The sequence below is a fragment of the Pleurodeles waltl genome, chromosome 3_1 (genome assembly GCF_031143425.1).
Source record: "Pleurodeles waltl isolate 20211129_DDA chromosome 3_1, aPleWal1.hap1.20221129, whole genome shotgun sequence".
NCBI lineage: Eukaryota > Metazoa > Chordata > Amphibia > Caudata > Salamandridae > Pleurodeles > Pleurodeles waltl.
Window position 1 is genome coordinate 162,249,345 of NC_090440.1, and position 19,910 is coordinate 162,269,254.

Here is a 19,910-nt window from a genome sequence, read left to right on the forward strand (position 1 = left end):
ATGCGTTGGATCTGTTTTTGGTTTCCTTGCGCCATTGGGGTTAAGTCGGATATTTCAGCTTCAGTTGTTTTCACTCTTTCAGCTAGACTTCGGTGGTCCACTCGTAGGAGGTTCAAGTCTTGTGCAACTGCGTCAATTCTGTTTTCTAGAGATGACTTAGGGCCTCATTCTGAGGCTGGCGGGCGGCGGTAGCCGCCCGCCTGGCGGGAACCGCCAAATGGCCGCTCCGCGGTCGAAAGACCGCGGAGGCCATTCTGGTTTTCCCGCTGGGCTGGCGGGCGACCGCCAGGAGGCCGCCCGCCAGCCTAGCGGGAAACCCCTTCCCACGAGGAAGCCGGCTCCGAATGGAGCCGGCGGAGTGGGAAGGTGCGACGGGTGCAGTTGCACCCGTAGCGTATTTCAGTGTCTGCAAAGCAGACACTGAAATACAAAGTGGGGCCCTCTTACGGGGGGCCCTACAGTGCCCATGCCGTTGGCATGGGCACTGCAGGGCCCCCCGGGGCCCCACAACACCCCTCACCGCCATCCTGTTCCTGGCGGTCGGAGCCGCCAGGAACAGGATGGCGGTGAGGGGGTCGGAATCCCCCATGGCGGCGCAGCAAGCTGCGCCGCCATGGGGGATTCCCAGGGCAGCGGAAAACCGGCGGGAGACCGCCGGTTTTCCTCTTCTGACCGCGGCCAAACCGCCGCGGTCAGAATGCCCTGCGGGGCACCGCCAGCCTGTTGGCGGTGCTCCGGGTCGGAATGACCCCCTTAGTGTCCAAGATCGCCTGTAATACTTTCTCCAACTGAGCAGAATGCGTCATGAGTGTGTTTTCTAGTGACTGTAGGGATGGGTTAGATTGTTGGTCTGCAGGTGTTGGTCCTTGGGTAGTTCGGTCCGAGTTCTTGGCTGATTTGGCTCTGCCGGCCATTTTGGCTGTCCCGAGGTCTCCTCCTAGTCCGCAGTATTTTCGCACTTTTTGGCCCTTTTAGTTCAGTGGGTTAAACTTTTGCTGAGTGTCCTGGATATGGTGTGCACGTACGGCGTTGAGAGCGTGGGGTTGGCCAGCAATGTCAAGGGAGGGTGTAGTCTTGTTTATGCATGCTTGTAGCCTGTGGCCATGCGTTCATTAACAGGTGCTGCGGCCGTCGATTTTCACGACGGTCCGACGTTGAGTTCCCATGGGGCTGTCTGCGGGGCCCGCCGGTGTGCGTGGGGAGCGTAGCAGCTGGCGGAGAGCACTCTCACCCTCATAGGTGGCGGCGGAGCCTGGTGCCAGAGGTTTCCCCAGAAGGAGGGGGAGCGTAGTTGAAGGCCGAGGCAGGCGGCGTAGCCCGGGAGAGACCGAGGAGTGGGGCGAACGTCAGAAGCCGCAGGTAGGTTCCGTGCAGCGCAGGGCAATCAAAGCAAGTGCCGACCGTGGGGGACCGGCGCGGCCCTAGCGCCCACAGCTCGCACCAGCCGTCTGCGCTATACAAGTTAACAGGGCCAAGCCTATGGAGGCACGCAGCGCTTATTAGTCTTGCGCCCTTTTTTCTCCCCCCCCCCCCCTTTTTAGGGTTCAAGCGTTGCCTGTCTCCATCCTAGGTGGCGCGGGTGGGTTGCGTGGATGATGGGGCGGCGAGGGGGGGGTGGCTGGGAGTCCAGGAGTGTCCCCTCTGCGTGGGATTTAGTTATTCCCCCTGGGTTTCCCCCCTCACCGCAATATGCTGGGCCCTGTTCATGCTCCTCTGCTCCCTCCTGGGCTGTTTGCAGCGATGTGTTTTGGTTCTGGGCAGAAGTGCCCTTTCTTTGTTTAGTAGTGTGTCCACGCGGCTCCGCTGCCACGATGTCTAAAATGGCGCCTCGTCCCCCCGGGCCGGCTCCAGCCCCGCGCGCCTCGGGGGTGCAGTGTGGAGGTCCTTATTTGGCCCGCGCGGTCGCGGCGCCACGGCTCCTCCGGCCAAGTATGGAGAGGGCGGAGGCCGGCCGCGCGAGGCGAAAGCGCGTCCGGAGCCGCAGAGGCAGCTCCTCCTGCCGGTCGCCGCATCCGGCGCGAGCCCCCAGGGTCCGGCCGTGGCTCACTAGCACCTCAAGGGCCACGCTCGGTCTGCGGCGTATGCCCCGGTCTCTCCCGATCGGGCCACCGCCCCGGCTGCTTCAGCAGAGTTGCGAGGGGCTCCCTTCAGGATATCTTGGTTGAGCCGGGGACGGAGCGCTCGAATCAAGCGACCGTCCCGGCCGCCATTTTGGCTCCTCTCATCTGTTCAGTAGGGTTAAAGATATTAAGGTTTAACAAATATAGCTATCTGGAAGGTTGGGTCTGCTAGCGGCTTGAAGGAGTCCTGCAACAGAACATATTAAAAATGGAGGCGTGTGATTAATCGAGCGGTTGTTTTTCCATTGAGCCTTAATTCTCTTGTGGGAGCATGGGCCTCCCATGAATCTCACGATAAATAACGCTCTGAGTGACTGGCTGTTGGATTTTTATAAATGAAACAGACGGCATTACTGTTTTCTGTGAAAAATTGCAGGTGTTGTGGAAATTAAGTAAAAAAAGCTTTATGAGGAGGCAGCAGAAAGGCATCCTGGCCCCCTAGAATTTTTGAGGAGGCCTCTAAGCCAGTGGTTCCCAAACTTTTGACTTCTGTGGACCCCCACTTTATAATTAATGGAACCCAGGGACCCCCACTGAATATCATTGGAATCCAGGGACCCCCACGGAGTCATTACTGGAAGCATGGGACCTAATTTGTCAATATTTGTTAATATTTTTTAATTTTCTAAGCAGTCGCGGACCCCCTGAGAAGGTTTCGCGGACCCCCAGGGTTCCCCGGACCACAGGTTGGGAACCACTGCTCTAAGCTATAAGTACTGTGTTGAAAGTAAATTTGTATTGTTTTAAGAAAAATGTACGATCTTGCGAGACTCTTGCTGGAGCGTGAATAATAAAAAGGAGTAGATGAGTTGTGAATGTACTGTTTAGGAGAAATTAATGTTGTGCCCATACTATTGAGAGGAGGTGTGTAAGACATAAGTATTGTGATGAGCTTGCGAAGAGGTCTGAGTAGACAGTTAAGTCTCTCCCTACATTCTACAGTGCACACCCGTCATACAATAGAGAGGTCTCAGAGGAGAGGCAAGTCTGTCTGCACACCCTACCATGGACACTCGTCATATTTGAGAGAGGTCTGAGCTGAGAGGCCAGACTCTTTATATACCCTACTATGCACACCTGTGATCTGAGAGAAAGGTCTGAAATGATAGACCAGTCCCACCTCACAGACTACTACACACAGCCATCATCTGAGAGAGAGGTCTGAAAGGAGAGGCCAGTCCATCCCCACATCCTACTATGCACATCAGTCATCTGAGAGAGATACTTGACAGGAGAGGGCAGTCCCTCCCCACACACTACTATGCACACCTGTCATCTGAGAGAGAGGTCTGAAAGGAGAGGTCAATCCATCCACACAACTTACTACGCACACCTGCCATCTGTGAGAGACATCTGAAAGGAGAGGCAGTCCCTTCCCACACACTGCTATGCATACCCGCCATCTGAGAGGTTTCAAAAGATAAATACGCTATTACTCACAGTTGTCATCTGAGTGAGAGGTCCAACAGGAGAGGTCAGACCCTTCCCACATACTCCAATGCACACCGGTCATCTGAGAGAGATGTCTGAAAGGGGAGGTCAGTCCATCCACATACCCTACTACGCACACACTTCATCTGAGAAAGAGGCCTCACAGGAGAGGTCTATCACTCCCCACAATGTATTACACACAACTGTCATCTGAGGGACAGGTCTGAAAGGAGAGGCCAGTCCATCCACGCACCCTACTACACACACTTGTCATCTGTGAGAGAAGTCTGAATGGAGAGGGCTGTCCATTCCCACATACTACTAAGCACACTTGTCATCTGAGAGAGAGGTCTAAAAGTAGAGGCACTCCATCCACACACCCCACTAAACACCCCGTCACCTGTGAGAGACATCTGACAGGAGAGAGGAGTCCCTTCCCACACACTGCTACACACATCAGTCATCGGAGACAGAGGCCAGTCCATCCACACACCCTACTGCCCACACCTGTCATCTGAGAGAGAGGTATTAACCGCTTTGGTGCAGACATCGGCCACTGGCCGACGCCCACACTACCTCCCTGGTGCGGGTCACCACCAGAGGCCAACAGCAGGGGGGGGGTTAAAATGCACCCGAGGATTTTTTTAAATTTAAAAATACCCCGGGAGACACAGAAGATCTTCTGTGTCTCCCGTAGCCCCCCCCACCCCACCCTTTGTGACGTCAGCGCGCTACCACTACCACTATGGCCCCCAAGGAAATTATATAGCTGTTAAAAAAAATATATATATATATATATATATCTCTATGTATATCTATATATAGATATATCTATCGATACAGATAGATATATCTATATATAGATATGTATATATATAGATATGTGTATATATATATATATATATATATATATGTGTGTGTATATATATATATATATATATATATATATATATATATATATATATTTACACATATATAGAGATATATATAGTGAGAGAGAGCGATCACTTTTGTCAACGTGTGTGGTTCCCTGGGGGCTGCGACCGGCCCCCAGGTATACCACACCCAAATATAAAAGTGATCTCTTTATATATATATAAATATATATATATATATATATATATATATATATATATATATATACTCGCCACCAGTTCTCTTGCAGTTACAGCTTGCGCCTTCAAAGCAATGCACATACTTCAACTGACACATTTCAACTGTAGCGTTTAGGCAGCAATAAAAAAAGTCAAGTAACTCTTGTGATTTTGCTTCTGCTAGAAAAGGATCTGACTTTTGTCTAGTGGCAGGTTTGATGCCATAAAGTAGCGCAGGAGGTTTATATGCTTACTGCAAGGATCACAGCTGTATTATATGTGAATAGCTGAGTGGATTAGTAAATCCAGCTGTTACCTGCGTTATAATACAAATGAAATGTATGTGTGGGGGGTTATGAAGAGATGAAGGGCACTTTTGCTGGGTGGTAGTGAGGGAATCCGAGGAGGAGGTCATGGGAGTGGGAGCACCAATAATGATTGTTGGGCTGGGCGCTAGAGGCACTAAAGACTGTGACGATTGGTATGTGACAAGGTGAAGTAATAGTGTGTCTTTTTTGTTTTTTTGAGTGTCTTGAGAGAACATGCTGATTGAGGGAAGAAGTGAAGGTAAGGTGCCCTCTACTGTTGCAAGTATCACACACACACCCACCAGCAATTTTGTGACTGTCTACATAGGCTAGTGTTTTAGAGCGACAGTTTAGCCAGTAGCAGAGATGGATGACTGCTGCTCAAGCCCTAACTCGGGTAATAGAGCACAGCTCTGACGTAGGATCAGAGACTGAGACAGCATCTGAGGGATAGGGCAGTGGCACAGACTTTGGGAGTGATTTTTCAGTTGGAGGAGTCCCATTCGATAACTCCTCTTCCAGTGATTATGAGGGAGGTGATGAGGACAGTTCTGCTGTCCCTTCTCAAGCACAGTCTGTGCAGCGGGACAATAGCAGGTTAGCCCAACCCAGAGAGGAGGTGCACGCGGCGGCAAGCACAGAGAGAGTGTTCTCTTGGGTGCTCCCCAATTTAGTTCAGCCCCAAATTCCACTGCTCAAATCGTATTGTGGAGACAACAAAATTATCTATCACAAAACAAACTGGTTTAGTAAGGCAGGCACCTACGTTTTTGGTCCTGGGCACGGCGGCCATACCAACATACCAAACATATCAAACCCAGACATTTCTGGAAACTAGACATCCGGGGAGTCCACAGAGGTGTGACTTGTGTGGATTCCACAAAGTTTTCTTACCCAGAATACCCTGCAAAGCTGAAATGTTGAATACAAACTCTTTTTTTTTCTTGCATTTCTGTTACACAAACTACAGGAATATGCTGGGATCCACAAAATTCCTACCACCCAGTGTTTCCCCACCTGTCCTGATAAAAACACCACCCCACTTGAGTGCCTGTACCTAGTTCCTGCGTCAGGAATGGATCACCCCAGGCTCAACAGTTGCCCTCATGTAAGGACCAGCATTGACCATTGTGTGGTCTATTTCTGTTGCGGGCACTAGGCCTACCCACACAAGTAAGGTACCATTTGTATCGGGAGACTTGGGGGAATGCTGGGTGGAAGGAAATTTGTGGCTCCTCTCAGATTCCAGAGCTTTCTATCACCGAAGTGTGAGGAAAAAGTGTTTGTCTGCCAAATATTGAGGTTTGCAAAGGATTCTGGGTAACAGAACATGGTGCGAGCCCTACAAGTCACCCCATCTTTGATTGACCTAGGTGTCTAGTTTTCAGAAATGCACAGGTTTGGTAGGTTTCCTTAGGTGCCGGCTGAGCTAGAGGCCAAAATCCACAGCTAGTCACTTTCCAAAAAACACGTCAGTTTTCAGTGTAAAAATGTGATGTGTCCATGTTGCGTTTCCTGACGCTGGCATTAGGCCTAACCACGCAAGTGAGGTACCATTTCTATTGGGAGACTTGGGGGAACACAGAATAGCAAAACAAGTGTTATTGCCCCTTGTCTTTCTCTAAATTTTTTCCTTCCAAATGTAAGACAGTGTGTAAAAAAGACGTCTATTTGAGAAATGCCCTGTAATTCACATGCTAGTATGGGCACCCTGGAATTCAGTGATGTGCAAATAACCACTGCTTCTCAACACCTTATGGAAATACAAAGGTTTTCTTGATACCTATTTTTCACTCTTTATATTTCAGCAAATCGAATTGCTGTATACCAGATATAGCATGAAAACCCATTGCAAGGTGCAGCTCATTCATTGGCTCTGGCAACCAAGTAAAATGCCAAAATTGTGTTGAAAAATGTGGTTTTCTGATTCAAGTCTGCCTATTCCTGAAAGCTGGGAAGATTGTGATTTTAGCACCGCAAACCCTTTGTTGATGCCATTTTCAGGGGAAAAAACACAAGCCTTCTTTGGCAGCCCTTTTTTCCTATTTTTTTGTAAAAAACTAAATTTTCGATGTATTTTGGCTAATTTCTTGGTCTCCTCCAGGGGAACCCCCAAACTCTGGGTACCTTTAGAATCCCTAGGATGTTGGGAAAAAAGGAAGTGCGAACTACTCCAAATAGCCAAAAAAGGGCTCAGCACTGGGGGGAGGGAGGCCCAGCAGCTAAGGGGTTAAAGGAGAGGGCAGTCCTTCCTCATATATTACTATGCACAGCTGTCATCTGAAAGAGAGGTCTTACAGGAGAGAGCAGTCTCTCCACACACACTACTAGGCACACCCGTCATCTGAGAGAGGCGTCTGCCAAGAGAGTGCAGTCCTTCCCCACACTCAACTATGTACAACCATCATCTGAGAGAGAGGTCTGAAAGAAGGGGCTAGTCCATCCACAAACTCTATTATGCACACCCATCATCTGAGAAAGAGATCTAAAAGGAGAGGCCAGTCTAGCCACACATCCCTACTATTGCCACCCATCATCTGAGAGAGAGGAACAAATGGAGAGGGCAATCCCTCCTCACACATTACTATCACACCTGTCATCTGAGAGAGAGAGGTCTCAAAGGAGTGGTCAGTCCATCCACACACCCTATTACAAACATGCATTATCCTGAGAGATAGGTCTGACAGGAGAGGGCAGTTCCTCCTCACACACTACTTGCACACCCATCATCTGAGAGAGAGATCTGAAAGGAGAGGCTAGTCCACCCACACATCCTCTACTATGAACACCTGTCATGTGAGAGAGAGAGGTCTGACCGGACAGACTTTTCACTCCCCACACATTACTACGCACACTCGACATCTGAGGGAGAAGTCAGATGAAGAAGCCAGTCCCTCCCCACTCACTACTATGCACAGCCATGTTCAGGGAGAGGTGCAAAAAGAGAGGCCAGTCCATGAACACACTTTAGTATGCATAACTGTCATTTGAGAGAAAGGTCTAAAAGGAGAGGCCAGTCCATGCTTACACAATACTATGCACACCTGTTGTCTGAGAGAGAGGTCTGATAGCAGAGGCCAGGCCCAATCCACTGACTGTTATGCACAGCCATCATCTGAAAGAGACATCTGAAAGGATAGGCTTATCCATTCACACACTCTAACATGCACAGCTGTCATCTGACAGAGAGGTCTGAAAGAAGAACCTAGTCCATATACCCACCCTAATATGCATGCCCATCATCTGAGAGAGGTCTGAAAGTACTGGTCAGCCTATCCACACAGTCTAATACGTGCATCTGTCATCTCACAGAAACATCTGAAAGGATATACCAGTTAATGCACACGTCCTTCTACGCAACGCGTAATTTCAGGGATAAGTCTGAAAGAAGAGACTTGCTACTCCCCACATACTACTATGTACACCGGGAGAGAGAGAGAGAGATCTGATAGGAGAGGCCTGTCCATCTACACATTCTACTATGCACACCTGTCATCTGAGAGAGAGAGGCCTGAAAGGAGAGGCCAATCCATCCATACACTGTAATACGCATACCCGTTCTCTGAGAGAGGTCTGAAAGGAGAGACCTGTCACTTCCCACAAGCTACTGTGCATGTGTCATCTGTGAGAGATGTCTGACAGGAGAGGGCAGTCCCTCCCCACACACTACTACCCACACCCGTTATCTCAGAAAGGTCTGAAAGGAGAGGTCAGTTCAGCCACATATCCTACTACACACACCAGTTATCTGTGATGAGAAATTTATGAGAGGAGAGGGTAGTCCCTTCCCACACACTACTACGCACACCTGTCATCTGAGAGAGAGGTTTGAAAGAATAAGCCAGCCCACCCCACCCTCCCACACACATGACTATGCATCCGTTATCTGAGAGAGAGGTCTGTAAAGAGAGATCAGTGCATCCACACACCCTACTACACACACCTTTCATCTGTGAGAGACGTCTGACAGGAGTGGCCAGTTCATCCACACACCTTAGTAAGCACATCTTTCATCTGAGAGAAATGTCTGACAGGAGAGGGCAGTCCCTACCTACACACTACTATGCACAACTGTCATCTGAGATCTCTGAGAGAAGAGGCCAGTCCATCCACTAACCCTACTACACACATTTGTCATCTGAGACAGAGGTTTGATAGGAGAGGCCTGTCACTCCCCACACGCTACTATGCACACCTGCTATCTGAGAGAGAGGTCTTATAGAAGAGGCCAGTCTATCCACACACCCGTCATCTGAGAGAGTGGTCTGAGAGGAGATGTCAGTCCACCCCACACCCTTCTACACATATCCGTCATCTGCGAGACAGGTCTGACAGAAGAGGCCAGTCCATCCACCCACCCTGTCATGATTTACTTTTTTTTAAAACTCTCTGGAAAAAACAAAGGTTAAAGTAATGTTATGAGCACTGCTTATGACCTCACATATGACATCATTCATTATATATTCTGTGACATAATTTATGACATCATTGATGACATCTTTGATGACATCACTGATAACATCATCCAACAAGTGTGTGTGTATGTTTTATAGTTTACATAGTGGTGAGTAACTATTACATCACTTTTCTATGTCTTTTTGTACAGCACTGATACAGATAATGGGTGTTTAGGGGTGGGTAGTGAATAGGGTGGTAAGGGTGTTTTTAGTGTTTAGGGATATTAAGGGTATTGGGTGATAAGAATGTTTTTAGGGTTTGGAGGTGGGTAAGTGAATATCGTGGTAAAGGTGTTTTTAGGGTTTAGGGGTTGGTAAGGGAGTTGAATGATGGAGTTTTTATGTCTTGGGGTGTGGAACTGAATAGGGTGGTAAGGGTGCTATTAGGGTTCAGAGGTAGGTATGGCTATAGGGAGGTAATAGTGTTTTTAGGGTTATGGGGTGAATAAGGGTATTGGGTTGTAAGGCTGTTTTTAGGGTTTAGGAGTGGGTAAAAGAATATGGTTGTAAGGGTGTTTTTAGGTTATCAGGTGGGTAAAGATATAGGGTGGTATGGGTGTTTTGTGGTTTACGGGTGGGCAGGGGTGTTGGGTGGTAAGGGTGATTTTAAGGTTTAGGGGTGAGTAAAGGAATATGGCGGTTAGGCTGATTTTAGGATTTAGGGATGGGTAAAGGTATAGGATGATAAGGGTATTTTTAAGGTTTAGGTATGGGTGATTTTAGGGTATAGGGAAAGGTAAGGGTATTGGGTGATAAGAGTGATTTAGAGATTGAGGGGTGGGTAACGGTGCACGTGGTAAAGGCTGTTATTAGGATTTGGGGGTGGGTAGGAGTTTAGGGTGGTAATTTTAATATTTAGGGGTTTGGGATTTTAGGGGTTAGGGGTTGATAAGGGAATAGGATGCTAAAGTAAAATAAAAATGGGGGGGTTACGGGGTCTTCCACAATTAGAATTTTCAGTTAGGACCATTTTGCCATAGAAAAAATTGTTTTTTGACTTGCCTATATCTTTGGTGCCCTTTGATGGATCTTCACAAAAGTTTCCAAAAAAGTGTTAGGGTGATTCTCGACATGCACAGAAAGTTTCAGGGTCATCCGGCAAGCTGTCACAGAGAAAAAGGGGATGTCAAACAAAGTTGCATTTTCCATGTTAATTTCCATAGGACCTATAGACACGACTATAGTCCAAACTGCTGGACAGAATTTCACCAAATTTGACAGAAAGGTAGCTTTCTGTACGCAGATTGTGCTTTCGCTTATTTAGTGTAAATTCGTTCAGTAGTTTTTGAGAAATTTAGGGAAATCCAAATGTGTATACCTGTGGCAGGAAAATTTCGCGATTATTTTGCAAATATTTCACAGAAAGTCTCAAATTTTCACGAATGCGCATGCAAAAAGAAGCGCTGTAATTGGCTGACTGCAACCTGATTAGAAAGTTGCGGCTGTCATTTTATTTCACTGGACACAGTCCCTGGGGGTGAAAATTCTAATTGAAAGTGGCATAGGGGGTCAGGGTGAAGGTACCCTGATCCCAGGGGTGTGACCTAGGTGTGTTTTAGAGGCAAACTATGGGTTTAAAATAATTTTGTGTCACAATGCCCAGTATTTGCGAATTTTCACGAATTAATTCGCAAAAAATATATGCGACTGTGAAAACATTTTAAAGAAAAACCACACTCATTCGTACACTAATTCATTCACTCATACATGCAGTCAGAGACTCGTGAGCCCACTCACACACCCATTCAGACACTCATGCACCCACTCAGATATCCACTGAAGGAGACAGGCCCTGTGGCCAACTTGCACTACCCACAGCCAAAGGCTGTGTGTGGTGCAGGGTTGGGTGGTTGTAAGGGCATGGCTGCAAGGCCTGGCTGCAGGCCAGGCCTTGCAATCAACCACCGTCGTGCACAGCCAAAAGCCATGCTTGGCGGGGGTTGGAATAAGGTATAGTAATTAAAATTACTTTGCGTTAAAAAACAATAGAAACTCACTGAACAAACCAAAGGTTACAGGGACGTTATAGTTAGGTTCTGAATTTACTTGTACAAAACCATAGAAATTCAGCAGTTATAGTTAGAGTTCTTTCAAGTAACTATAACTCACACCCTAAGGTAACTATAACCCGCGCCCCTGCCATGCACAGTTTTTTCATCAAAAGTTTCACTCCAAATATTACATTTATATTATCCATGATGTCATGAAAGACGGCATGAATGCCGTAATTTCTGGGGTAATTAGCAGTTCATGGCGAGGGCGTGAGTTATAGTTACCTTAGGGCACAAGTTACAGTTTGCTCCCCCGGGGAGGTGGTGGTCCCCTGCATTGAATTAGAATAATGCCCAGGGGAGGTAGCAGTCCCTGGGGTTGTGGGGGGGGAGCGGGTGCCCCCCATTGAATTAGAATAAATCCCCAGGGAGTGGGGGTCCCCATGGGAATGGGGCGCCTCACCATCCACTGCACTTATTTTATGAATCTCCCAGGGAGTTGGTGGTCCCCAGGACTTCAAGGGGGCCACACAGCCCCCACATTGAATTAGAGTAATGCCCCGGGGAGGTGACAGTCCCTAGGACTGCAGGAGGGCCGCGTGGCCCCCGGCATTGAATTAGAATAATGCCCCGAGGAACTGGTGGTACCCGGGGTGCGGAAAAGGACATCTGAGCCCCGGGGAGTTGGCAGTCGCCTGGGCTGCGGCGATCCAGGTGACCCCCCGCACACATAATATTTTTAGCCCTGGGGAGGTGTATGAAATGTTAATGCCCCCGGTACTTGGCCCGCCCGCTGGCACCTCTGAAAGAAGTGCAGGAGCCTGTGCTTCCTTTTTTTTTTTTTTAAAGTGGCGAATTCACGGATATGCCGATGGGTTTAAAAAAATGCTTTTTTGCTCTGTGGGTCCTGAGCACCAGAACTAAGGGGTCAGGGTGACTCTACCCTGGCCCCTTTTTTTTTTTTTTAACACTTTTTTCTAGGACTAGGCTGAAGCCAAGTTCCAACATGGCTGCCAACACTTCCTTGTACAAGTGTTGGCAGCCACTCAGATCTCAGCACGAGATCAGAAAAGGTCACGAATCCTTCGCGTCCTTATATTGCAAATTTGGATTTACGTTAATTTCAGTAAAACTACTGAATGGATCTACACCAAATAACAAAAAGCAAGCTTTCTGAACCAAGAGCTAGGTCTCTGTGAAATTTGGTGTGATTCGGCGCTATCGCTGTTCTAAACCCCTATGGAAAAATGAATGGGGAAAATGCGTTTTGGCCCCCTGCCCCCTTTTTTCTCAGCCCCCGCTTGATGGATCACCCCGAAACTTTCCCGATAAATGCTGAAGAGAGCTTCGTATTTTCTTGGAAAATGTTGTGAAGTGCTAAGGTTATTATAAAAACAAAAAATTATTTTTGTATAGAAACTAGGGCCTAACTATAACTACCGAGTGGCGACCGCCACTACGTTTTATATAAATATATATATATATATATATATATCTTGTGATTGCGGTGAGCTTCCTTCCTCCACTAACAGCTGCACTACAGCATCCGTTTACCATGCCATCAAATTTGTAAAGCATATACTAATGCAGCACACGATCAATACATTTCGTTTAATTTGAAAACAGTACTTCCCCAAACAAAATATCAACGGGTTTCAGCTGAACACCTTCCACTGGACAAGCGATACCACTAGGTATTTTATATAGATATACACACATACACATACACCCCCACACACTCCCACCCACACACACACACACACATATATATTTTTCACTGAAAAAATAAATAGTTACTTGAGATAATTATAAATATAACTGGTGAATTTCTATGGTTTTTAGAGTTTAAAATGTTATGCTATTAAGGAACATTTCACCTAACTATAACATTACTTTAACCTTTCTTTTTTTCAGTGAATATATATTTTTTAATGTAAAGTAATATTTAATTGTACTACCTAAAATCTAACCTCCCACTGTGCATGTCCTATGGCGTGGCAGAAGGAGGTTGGCAGCAGGATCTGGCCGCAGTCAACCCCCTACATGCAGCGAAACCCAGGCTGCGCAGGGTCTGCGGCCAGGCCCTGTGCCCAACCCCGTAAAGGCAGCCAACCCCACACTGCGGAAGGCTTTCAGTCATGCATAGCTGGGGTAGCAATAGAGTCTTGGTCTTGGGACCCCATCACCCAGATCCTTTCTTTTTAAAGGGGAAAGGGGCCACGTGGCCCCCTCCCTGAACCTATTATGGCCCTTGGAAACCCACGTCCCAGGGCCATGTATATTTTAAAGTGGAGGGGACTGCATTGCCCTCCTCTTTGAGCCTCATTAGGCCCTGAGAACTCCACCCCCTCAGAGGCTTATTCATTTTCAAGGGGAGAGGGGACATGTGGACCCCACTCCCCAAGCCTTATTAATTCCTGGGGACCCCAACTCCCAGGTCCTTTTTTTAATTAAGAGGAAGGCGGGCTGTGTGGCCTGCTCCCCATAAAAAGTGTCTCAAGCCCCAGGGGGTGGGGTCCCTCGGCCAAAAGCAGCCTTGGAAAGGGAAACCGTGTGCCCATTGCCCCCCTTTAAAAATGTGCTAGGCCCCAGGACATTAGGTCCTTGGGGCTGAAATGGACCTGGGGTGGTGGCCAGATGTGCTGGGCCCCTGGGGATAGGTCACCAGGGCCGAAATTGGCTTGGGGAGGGAAAGCCGCATGCTCCCCTCTTCCTCAAAAATGCATCAGGCCCCAGTGAATGGGGTTTCTGGGGCTAAAACCATAATCCCCTCTTCCCCTGGGCTCTAATCCACTCCGGAGTCTTTAAATAAAGAAGCATGGTCTACTGATTTTGTGGAATTTAATAAAAAAAAATGTTTTTGGGCTTCAGGCAGGGATCCCACAACCTACCCTGCCCCTTGTGTCTTTTTTTTCTTTTTTTTACAATTCGGGACTGAGTCCTCCGGTCCTAAGATGGCTGCCACCACTTCCTCATTGAGCCAATCAGATCTCAGCTAGAGATCTGTCGGGATGCGCAGAGGCTCCGAGTCCCTAGATATACAAAGTTTTTGAGCATTGATTGCTACCAAAGTACGGAAATGATTTACATCAAAACACAAAAAGCACTCTTTCTGGACCTAGATCTGGCTTTCTGACAAATCTGGTGTAAATCCATTCAGTCGTTTAGGCTATAGCTGTGTCTAATTTTCCTATGGGAAAATAAATAGGAAAAATGCATTTTGATCTCCCCCATTTTTTCTTGGCCCCCACTTGATGGATCACTCTGAAACTTTCCATGTGCAAACTTAGCACCAAAGAGCTCTTTTTTGGAAAGTTTTGTGGCGATTCATCAAATGGTGCCAAAAATATTAGGAACACAAAATAAGCATTTCCTATGGAAACATGATCCTAACTATAACTACCTACTGGCAACCATCACTGGGCAATATACATATATAAATTCATTGAAAAAAACAAACGTTACAGGGATGTTATAGTTATATAGTTAGGAAATAGAATTCAAAAAATTTGAAGTTCACTAAAAAAACTAAAGTTAACGGGACGTTATAGTTAGGTTCCGATTTTACATGCACAAAACCATAGAAACCTATTTTCTGAGTTCTCAAATAGCGACAAAGCACTTTTAAATGATTTGCTATCTTTATGTACCACAATGAATGTGTCCCTGTGTAATGTAAGTGATGCTCATGTAAAGCACTCCAATATCTTTGTGTCAAGTCTGCGTTATATGAAATGTCAAACAAACTACAAAATTAAGGGCCTCATTTACTAGAAACTGTTGCATCGGCGTAGATGCACCAGTTTTTTTGCGCCAACCAGACCCTTTAACAACGCCATGGTAGTGCTGTATCTATGACACAGCGCTCCATGGTGTAAGATTCCACAGATGCACCAGAAAATCTGTCACATCTGTTGGTGCAAAAGTGGTGCAGTGCTGGATTAGCGTCGGTAATCTGAGCAATGCCAGGAGGGTCCCCTGTTGAATAGCCCAGCTCTGAGAAGACGTGTGGTGCAGAACTTTACAAACTGACACAATGGTCCCATTGCGCCAGTTAGTAAATGTGGCGCAGTGTAGGGGACTGCTTGGTCCACCCCAGTATCACAAAAAAGTGATGTTACAGCAAGGGGGTTGTAAATAAGCCCTGTTTTGCACACTTCTGTCATTGGGCTATACTTGGGCTGCATTTGTGTGATATGTGTGCTATATTTGGGCTCTTTTTTCCCCTGATGGCCATCTTGAGAGACTTGTTTGATATGACGATCCCTAATTCCCTTATTTTCTGCAGTATCCTCAGTAGAAAATGCTTTCAGTTTTCCATTTCGATTCCATAAGGATGGCATTTAGATGTGCCACATTTTTTGGCATGAATTCAGAATGTCAGCAATGTAGTTGCTCATTAGAACACTGTAAGCTGCTGCTCATCAGGGTGTTAACTGTCAGTCCGCTGCTGGTGTTGAAAGTGCATGTTTCAGTCCACATGTCAGAATGTTTTAATAAAACAGAACAGAAAGATTTTTTAGAACTCAATTTAAACATGTTCTAATTTATATTTCTACAGTGCTAATCATAATTTCTATGACAAAATGAACCCCCTCATTTTGTTCTTTTCTAAATTAAGTGTTTTACGTTTTAACAGTTTGATTCAATCAAGATGGCTTTAGGTGTGCCACACTTTTGTCATAAGTAAGACTGTTAGTGCTCTAGTTGTTCTTTAGAACACACTGGGGGCTGCAGTAGAGCCAAATGACAGGCTGGTCCTATTGGAAGTACATGTTTTACTAGAATGTCAGACTTCATTCTCATATGACTGAAAAAGATAGTGTGAATTTACAGAAATAATGCCATCAGTTTAGCTTCTGGAGGAGCTTCCATCACCTCTATGGAAAAATCATAAGAAACAGTTTTCTCTCAAACATGATTCATGAAATCCCAGTATGCTACCATCAATAAATGATATGTAATTGTAACTAAAATGTATTAGCATTTGTGGATATATATATGTGTATATAAATACATATATATATCCACAAACTGCCATCCTGCAGCACCTCCGATTACGTCCACCTACATGAAAATCAAGATATCGTGAGGAAATATGGCACATAATATAATTAGACCACCATGGTTTATAAAAATTATTATAATAATCTAAAATCAGGAATTACAAAGTGAACATTCCACACAGCTGTCTAGTGGCAAAATGATAAAAGAAACCCACATTACTTACCTTACTAGTTCACCATCGAGCCTATAGACCCGCCAGTTTGCATAATTTCACCTGTCAGATATTACTTCATCCAAATGTCTCCTAGCCAAGTGGCTTACGGTTCAAATCTAGAATCAATTAAACTTTTGTAACACAATACCAAAAAAAGTGCTGACAGAAAAACATGTAGTGCAATGTCTAATCCCAACTGAAGTAAAAGTGAAAAACTAAAGAAAACAAAAGGAAGAAGACAATTCACAAAAATACTTGGTGAGGGCATTATGAACAATATTTTCAATATTTTTAAATTCACAGATGGACTAAAATGCAAATATATGGTAAACAATGTTGGCATCTACCAGCAGTTCAAGTCACATTGGCTGATCCAGTTGATTCAATGGAAGCATTTGCTTCTTCCATAGGCCCACACTAAGAAAGGCACTTCATTCCTTGATGTTACCTCACAAGGTGAGCTCGATTTAATATTTGTAACGCTTCCATCACCCACTCATCCCTTCAAACCCTTATTATATGATCTACTTTGCATCCATATTCCTGCATACCTTTGTCTCCTTCTTTTTCGAGTTGTAGACCTTAATATCAAATTCCCTTTGCTCGTCCTTAAACATAACTCATTGTAGTCATTCTTCTCTTCTTTATTTAATTCATTCATGGATCCAACATACTTTCGGAGACATGTTTATCTAATAAGTGCCCATTTTTGTCTTCTGAGGTGGGAGGAGAATGCGCTGAAAATGGCTGCAGAAATAAAAAAAGAGAGTAATATAGCCAATATGTTTGCCAGTCTTTCACAATGACTATCTGTGGATAAATTCTTCTGGCCAGAAGGAAGAGTCAGGATATAGAAAAGGTATCCGAGGAAAGGGAGCTAAATCACAATCAAAGTGCCGACTTTGACTCAGAGAAAAAAACATTCATACTAAATCGACTATGGGTTCTTTTGATGCAGCACAGTCAATCCAAAACTAACAAGCATTTACAATGCAACGGGTCTCGCGTTTGCTTATGTTAGAGCTGATCGCGTTGTAAACTCCTAACCCGACTTTTCACCTATCGGGCAAAAGTGCATTTATGTACATAACCCGAAAAAGTGAAATTAACTATGTAAAGCGCTCGACTTCTGCCAAGCGAGATCACGCTAGTAAATTAGAGAAAAAGAAGTCCACGAGCCCGATGGAAAACAGCAAGTCTCGCATGTTTTCTGTACTTGGTCGCTGCGCTCGAGGAGGGCTAGCCACAGGAAAAGGCATGCCGTATGCGTGCCTTCGACTAATTAAAGCAAGCAGATTTTATTAAGCAAGCCCACGAACTGATGTGAAGTTGACAGGGCTCCGAGCCCTTTTCTGAACACTAAAGAGTCTCGCTGCGATACGCATGCGCGAGCGCATGCAACGCATGCTCGACCCTAAAAAGAGAGTTTTCAACTAGGATGTGTAGTAGAGAAAAAGACAAAATCAAAAAAACATGATTAACAAGCTGGCTGACTGATCAATAGTGATTGCATGACTTCTAAAAATGTAAGTATCTATTGCCTATTTAGTACCTGTAGATTAAATACCTTTTTGACAGGTAATGTTGGTGTTGTCTGAGTCGAGCCGTTCACTTGGAAGATGATGGCACCCTGTAGTGGATCCTATTTAGTTTTAATGGGCCTGTTCCCCGTCACCTAGTGACTTTTAATCTACTTAGTTTGATCTGTTTTAGCCCATTTATTTTATTATTTATTTTAAAATGGCTGCTGTGCTTCTATTTAGAGAAATGTTTTGATTTAGCTATATCAGTGCCATTCTGTAAAGGCGTCCCTGGAGTCCAACTACGACAACCCTTCACAATTTTCAGGCATAATAGTTTCTAAAGCAATGCCATTCCGGTCTTTTCGGATACCTTTCCAGTGCATGTTTGCTGATGCAGGGCGGATTGATAACAGTAGGTCACAGAGTGCTGCATCCCAACTCCAATGAATAACCCAGTAGATGTCCTAATTAGACTCTTCTTGAAACAAGCTACACATACATTGTGGAGGTTCAGATAACCTATTTTGATTTTCATGCCACTGCCTTTTTTAATGTTGCTTACAGTGTTGGTAAATCAGTGCCTGGCAGTAAAGTGAAACTAGCCAATGAAGATGCTGAAGGAACTGGAGAAGTCTGTTTCTGGGGAAGGACAGTATTCATGGGATATTTAAACTTGGAAGACAAAACAAAGGAGGTGTTTGATGATGATGGATGGTTGCACTCCGGAGACCTGGGAACAGTAGACAAGGATGGCTTCCTTTACATTACTGGTCGGATCAAAGGTAAGAAGGAAATATTAACTTCTCTCTCAAATTTAGTCATATCAGCAGCTTCCAATTTAAGTTGACTTTTTGAAGAAAAGACTCTCACGTCCGTTGAAAATAAAAACATACAGTTGCCTGTTTCTACTATGTGGTTCTCTGGAACTGTCATTGCCACTAATATATTTAAGATTCAGATATTTCAGATATAGTGGCCTGGTTAGCCTGACTACATAATTATTTTTCAGTTCTTACAGAGCAGTCACTATTTCATGTCTTTTTATTGTAGGCGTCTATTACATTTTCAAACAAGGATATGGTAGAGAAGACCAGGACAGTTTCTGTAGTTGTTAGAAATGGGGTCTCTGGTTAGCAGTCAGTTTGCACTCTGTCCAAGCAGGGACCCTCACTTTAGTCCGGGTAAGGGAGATACACACCTAGAATAACCCCTGCTCACGCCCTTGGTAGCTTGGCACAAGCAGTCAGGCTCATCTCAGAGGCAATGTGTAAAGTATTTGTACAGTCACACACAGTAACACAGTGAAAACACCACAAAAGGACTCAACACCAGGTTAAACAACTAGCCAATATTTAAGTAAAACAAGACCAAAACGACAAACATCCAACATACACAACCAAAGTTATGAGTCATTCCCAACAATCCAACGCTAATGGCGCTGGTCACAGAGTCACACAGACCCCCTATGTACAGTACCTTGTGTAAATGAGGAAACAAGCCGGTGCACGGAGTCGGGGATCGAGGCGTCGCTGGAACTGGAGGCGTCGGTGTGAGGCGTCGGGTCCTTGCTGTGGGGGTGAGGTGGCGTCAGTGAAAACGTTGGATCTGCACACTTCCGGCAGGATCGATATCCGGCGGTCACAGCTTGGTGCGGCAAAGTCGGATGTCACGTATGTCGGTGACATGCCACTTCAGGACTCACGGAGCGATGGACTTCAGCGAGGCTGCGGCAGCATCAAGCCTGTGGGGTCGTCGCACTCCAGCG

At 45.8% G+C, this 19,910-nt stretch overlaps 1 protein-coding gene across 3 annotated transcripts in view; it reads left to right on the top strand.

Annotated features, from left to right (window-relative positions):
* ACSBG1 (acyl-CoA synthetase bubblegum family member 1) overlaps window positions 1-19,910 on the top strand; it is a 450,391-nt gene that overhangs the window by 395,513 nt on the left and 34,968 nt on the right. For all 3 annotated transcript variants that reach the window (XM_069222050.1, XM_069222049.1, XM_069222051.1), the window contains exon 11: window positions 18,710-18,927. In XM_069222050.1, coding sequence (XP_069078151.1) covers window positions 18,710-18,927 — 218 coding nt within the window. The remainder of the gene's footprint in view (window positions 1-18,709; window positions 18,928-19,910) is intronic.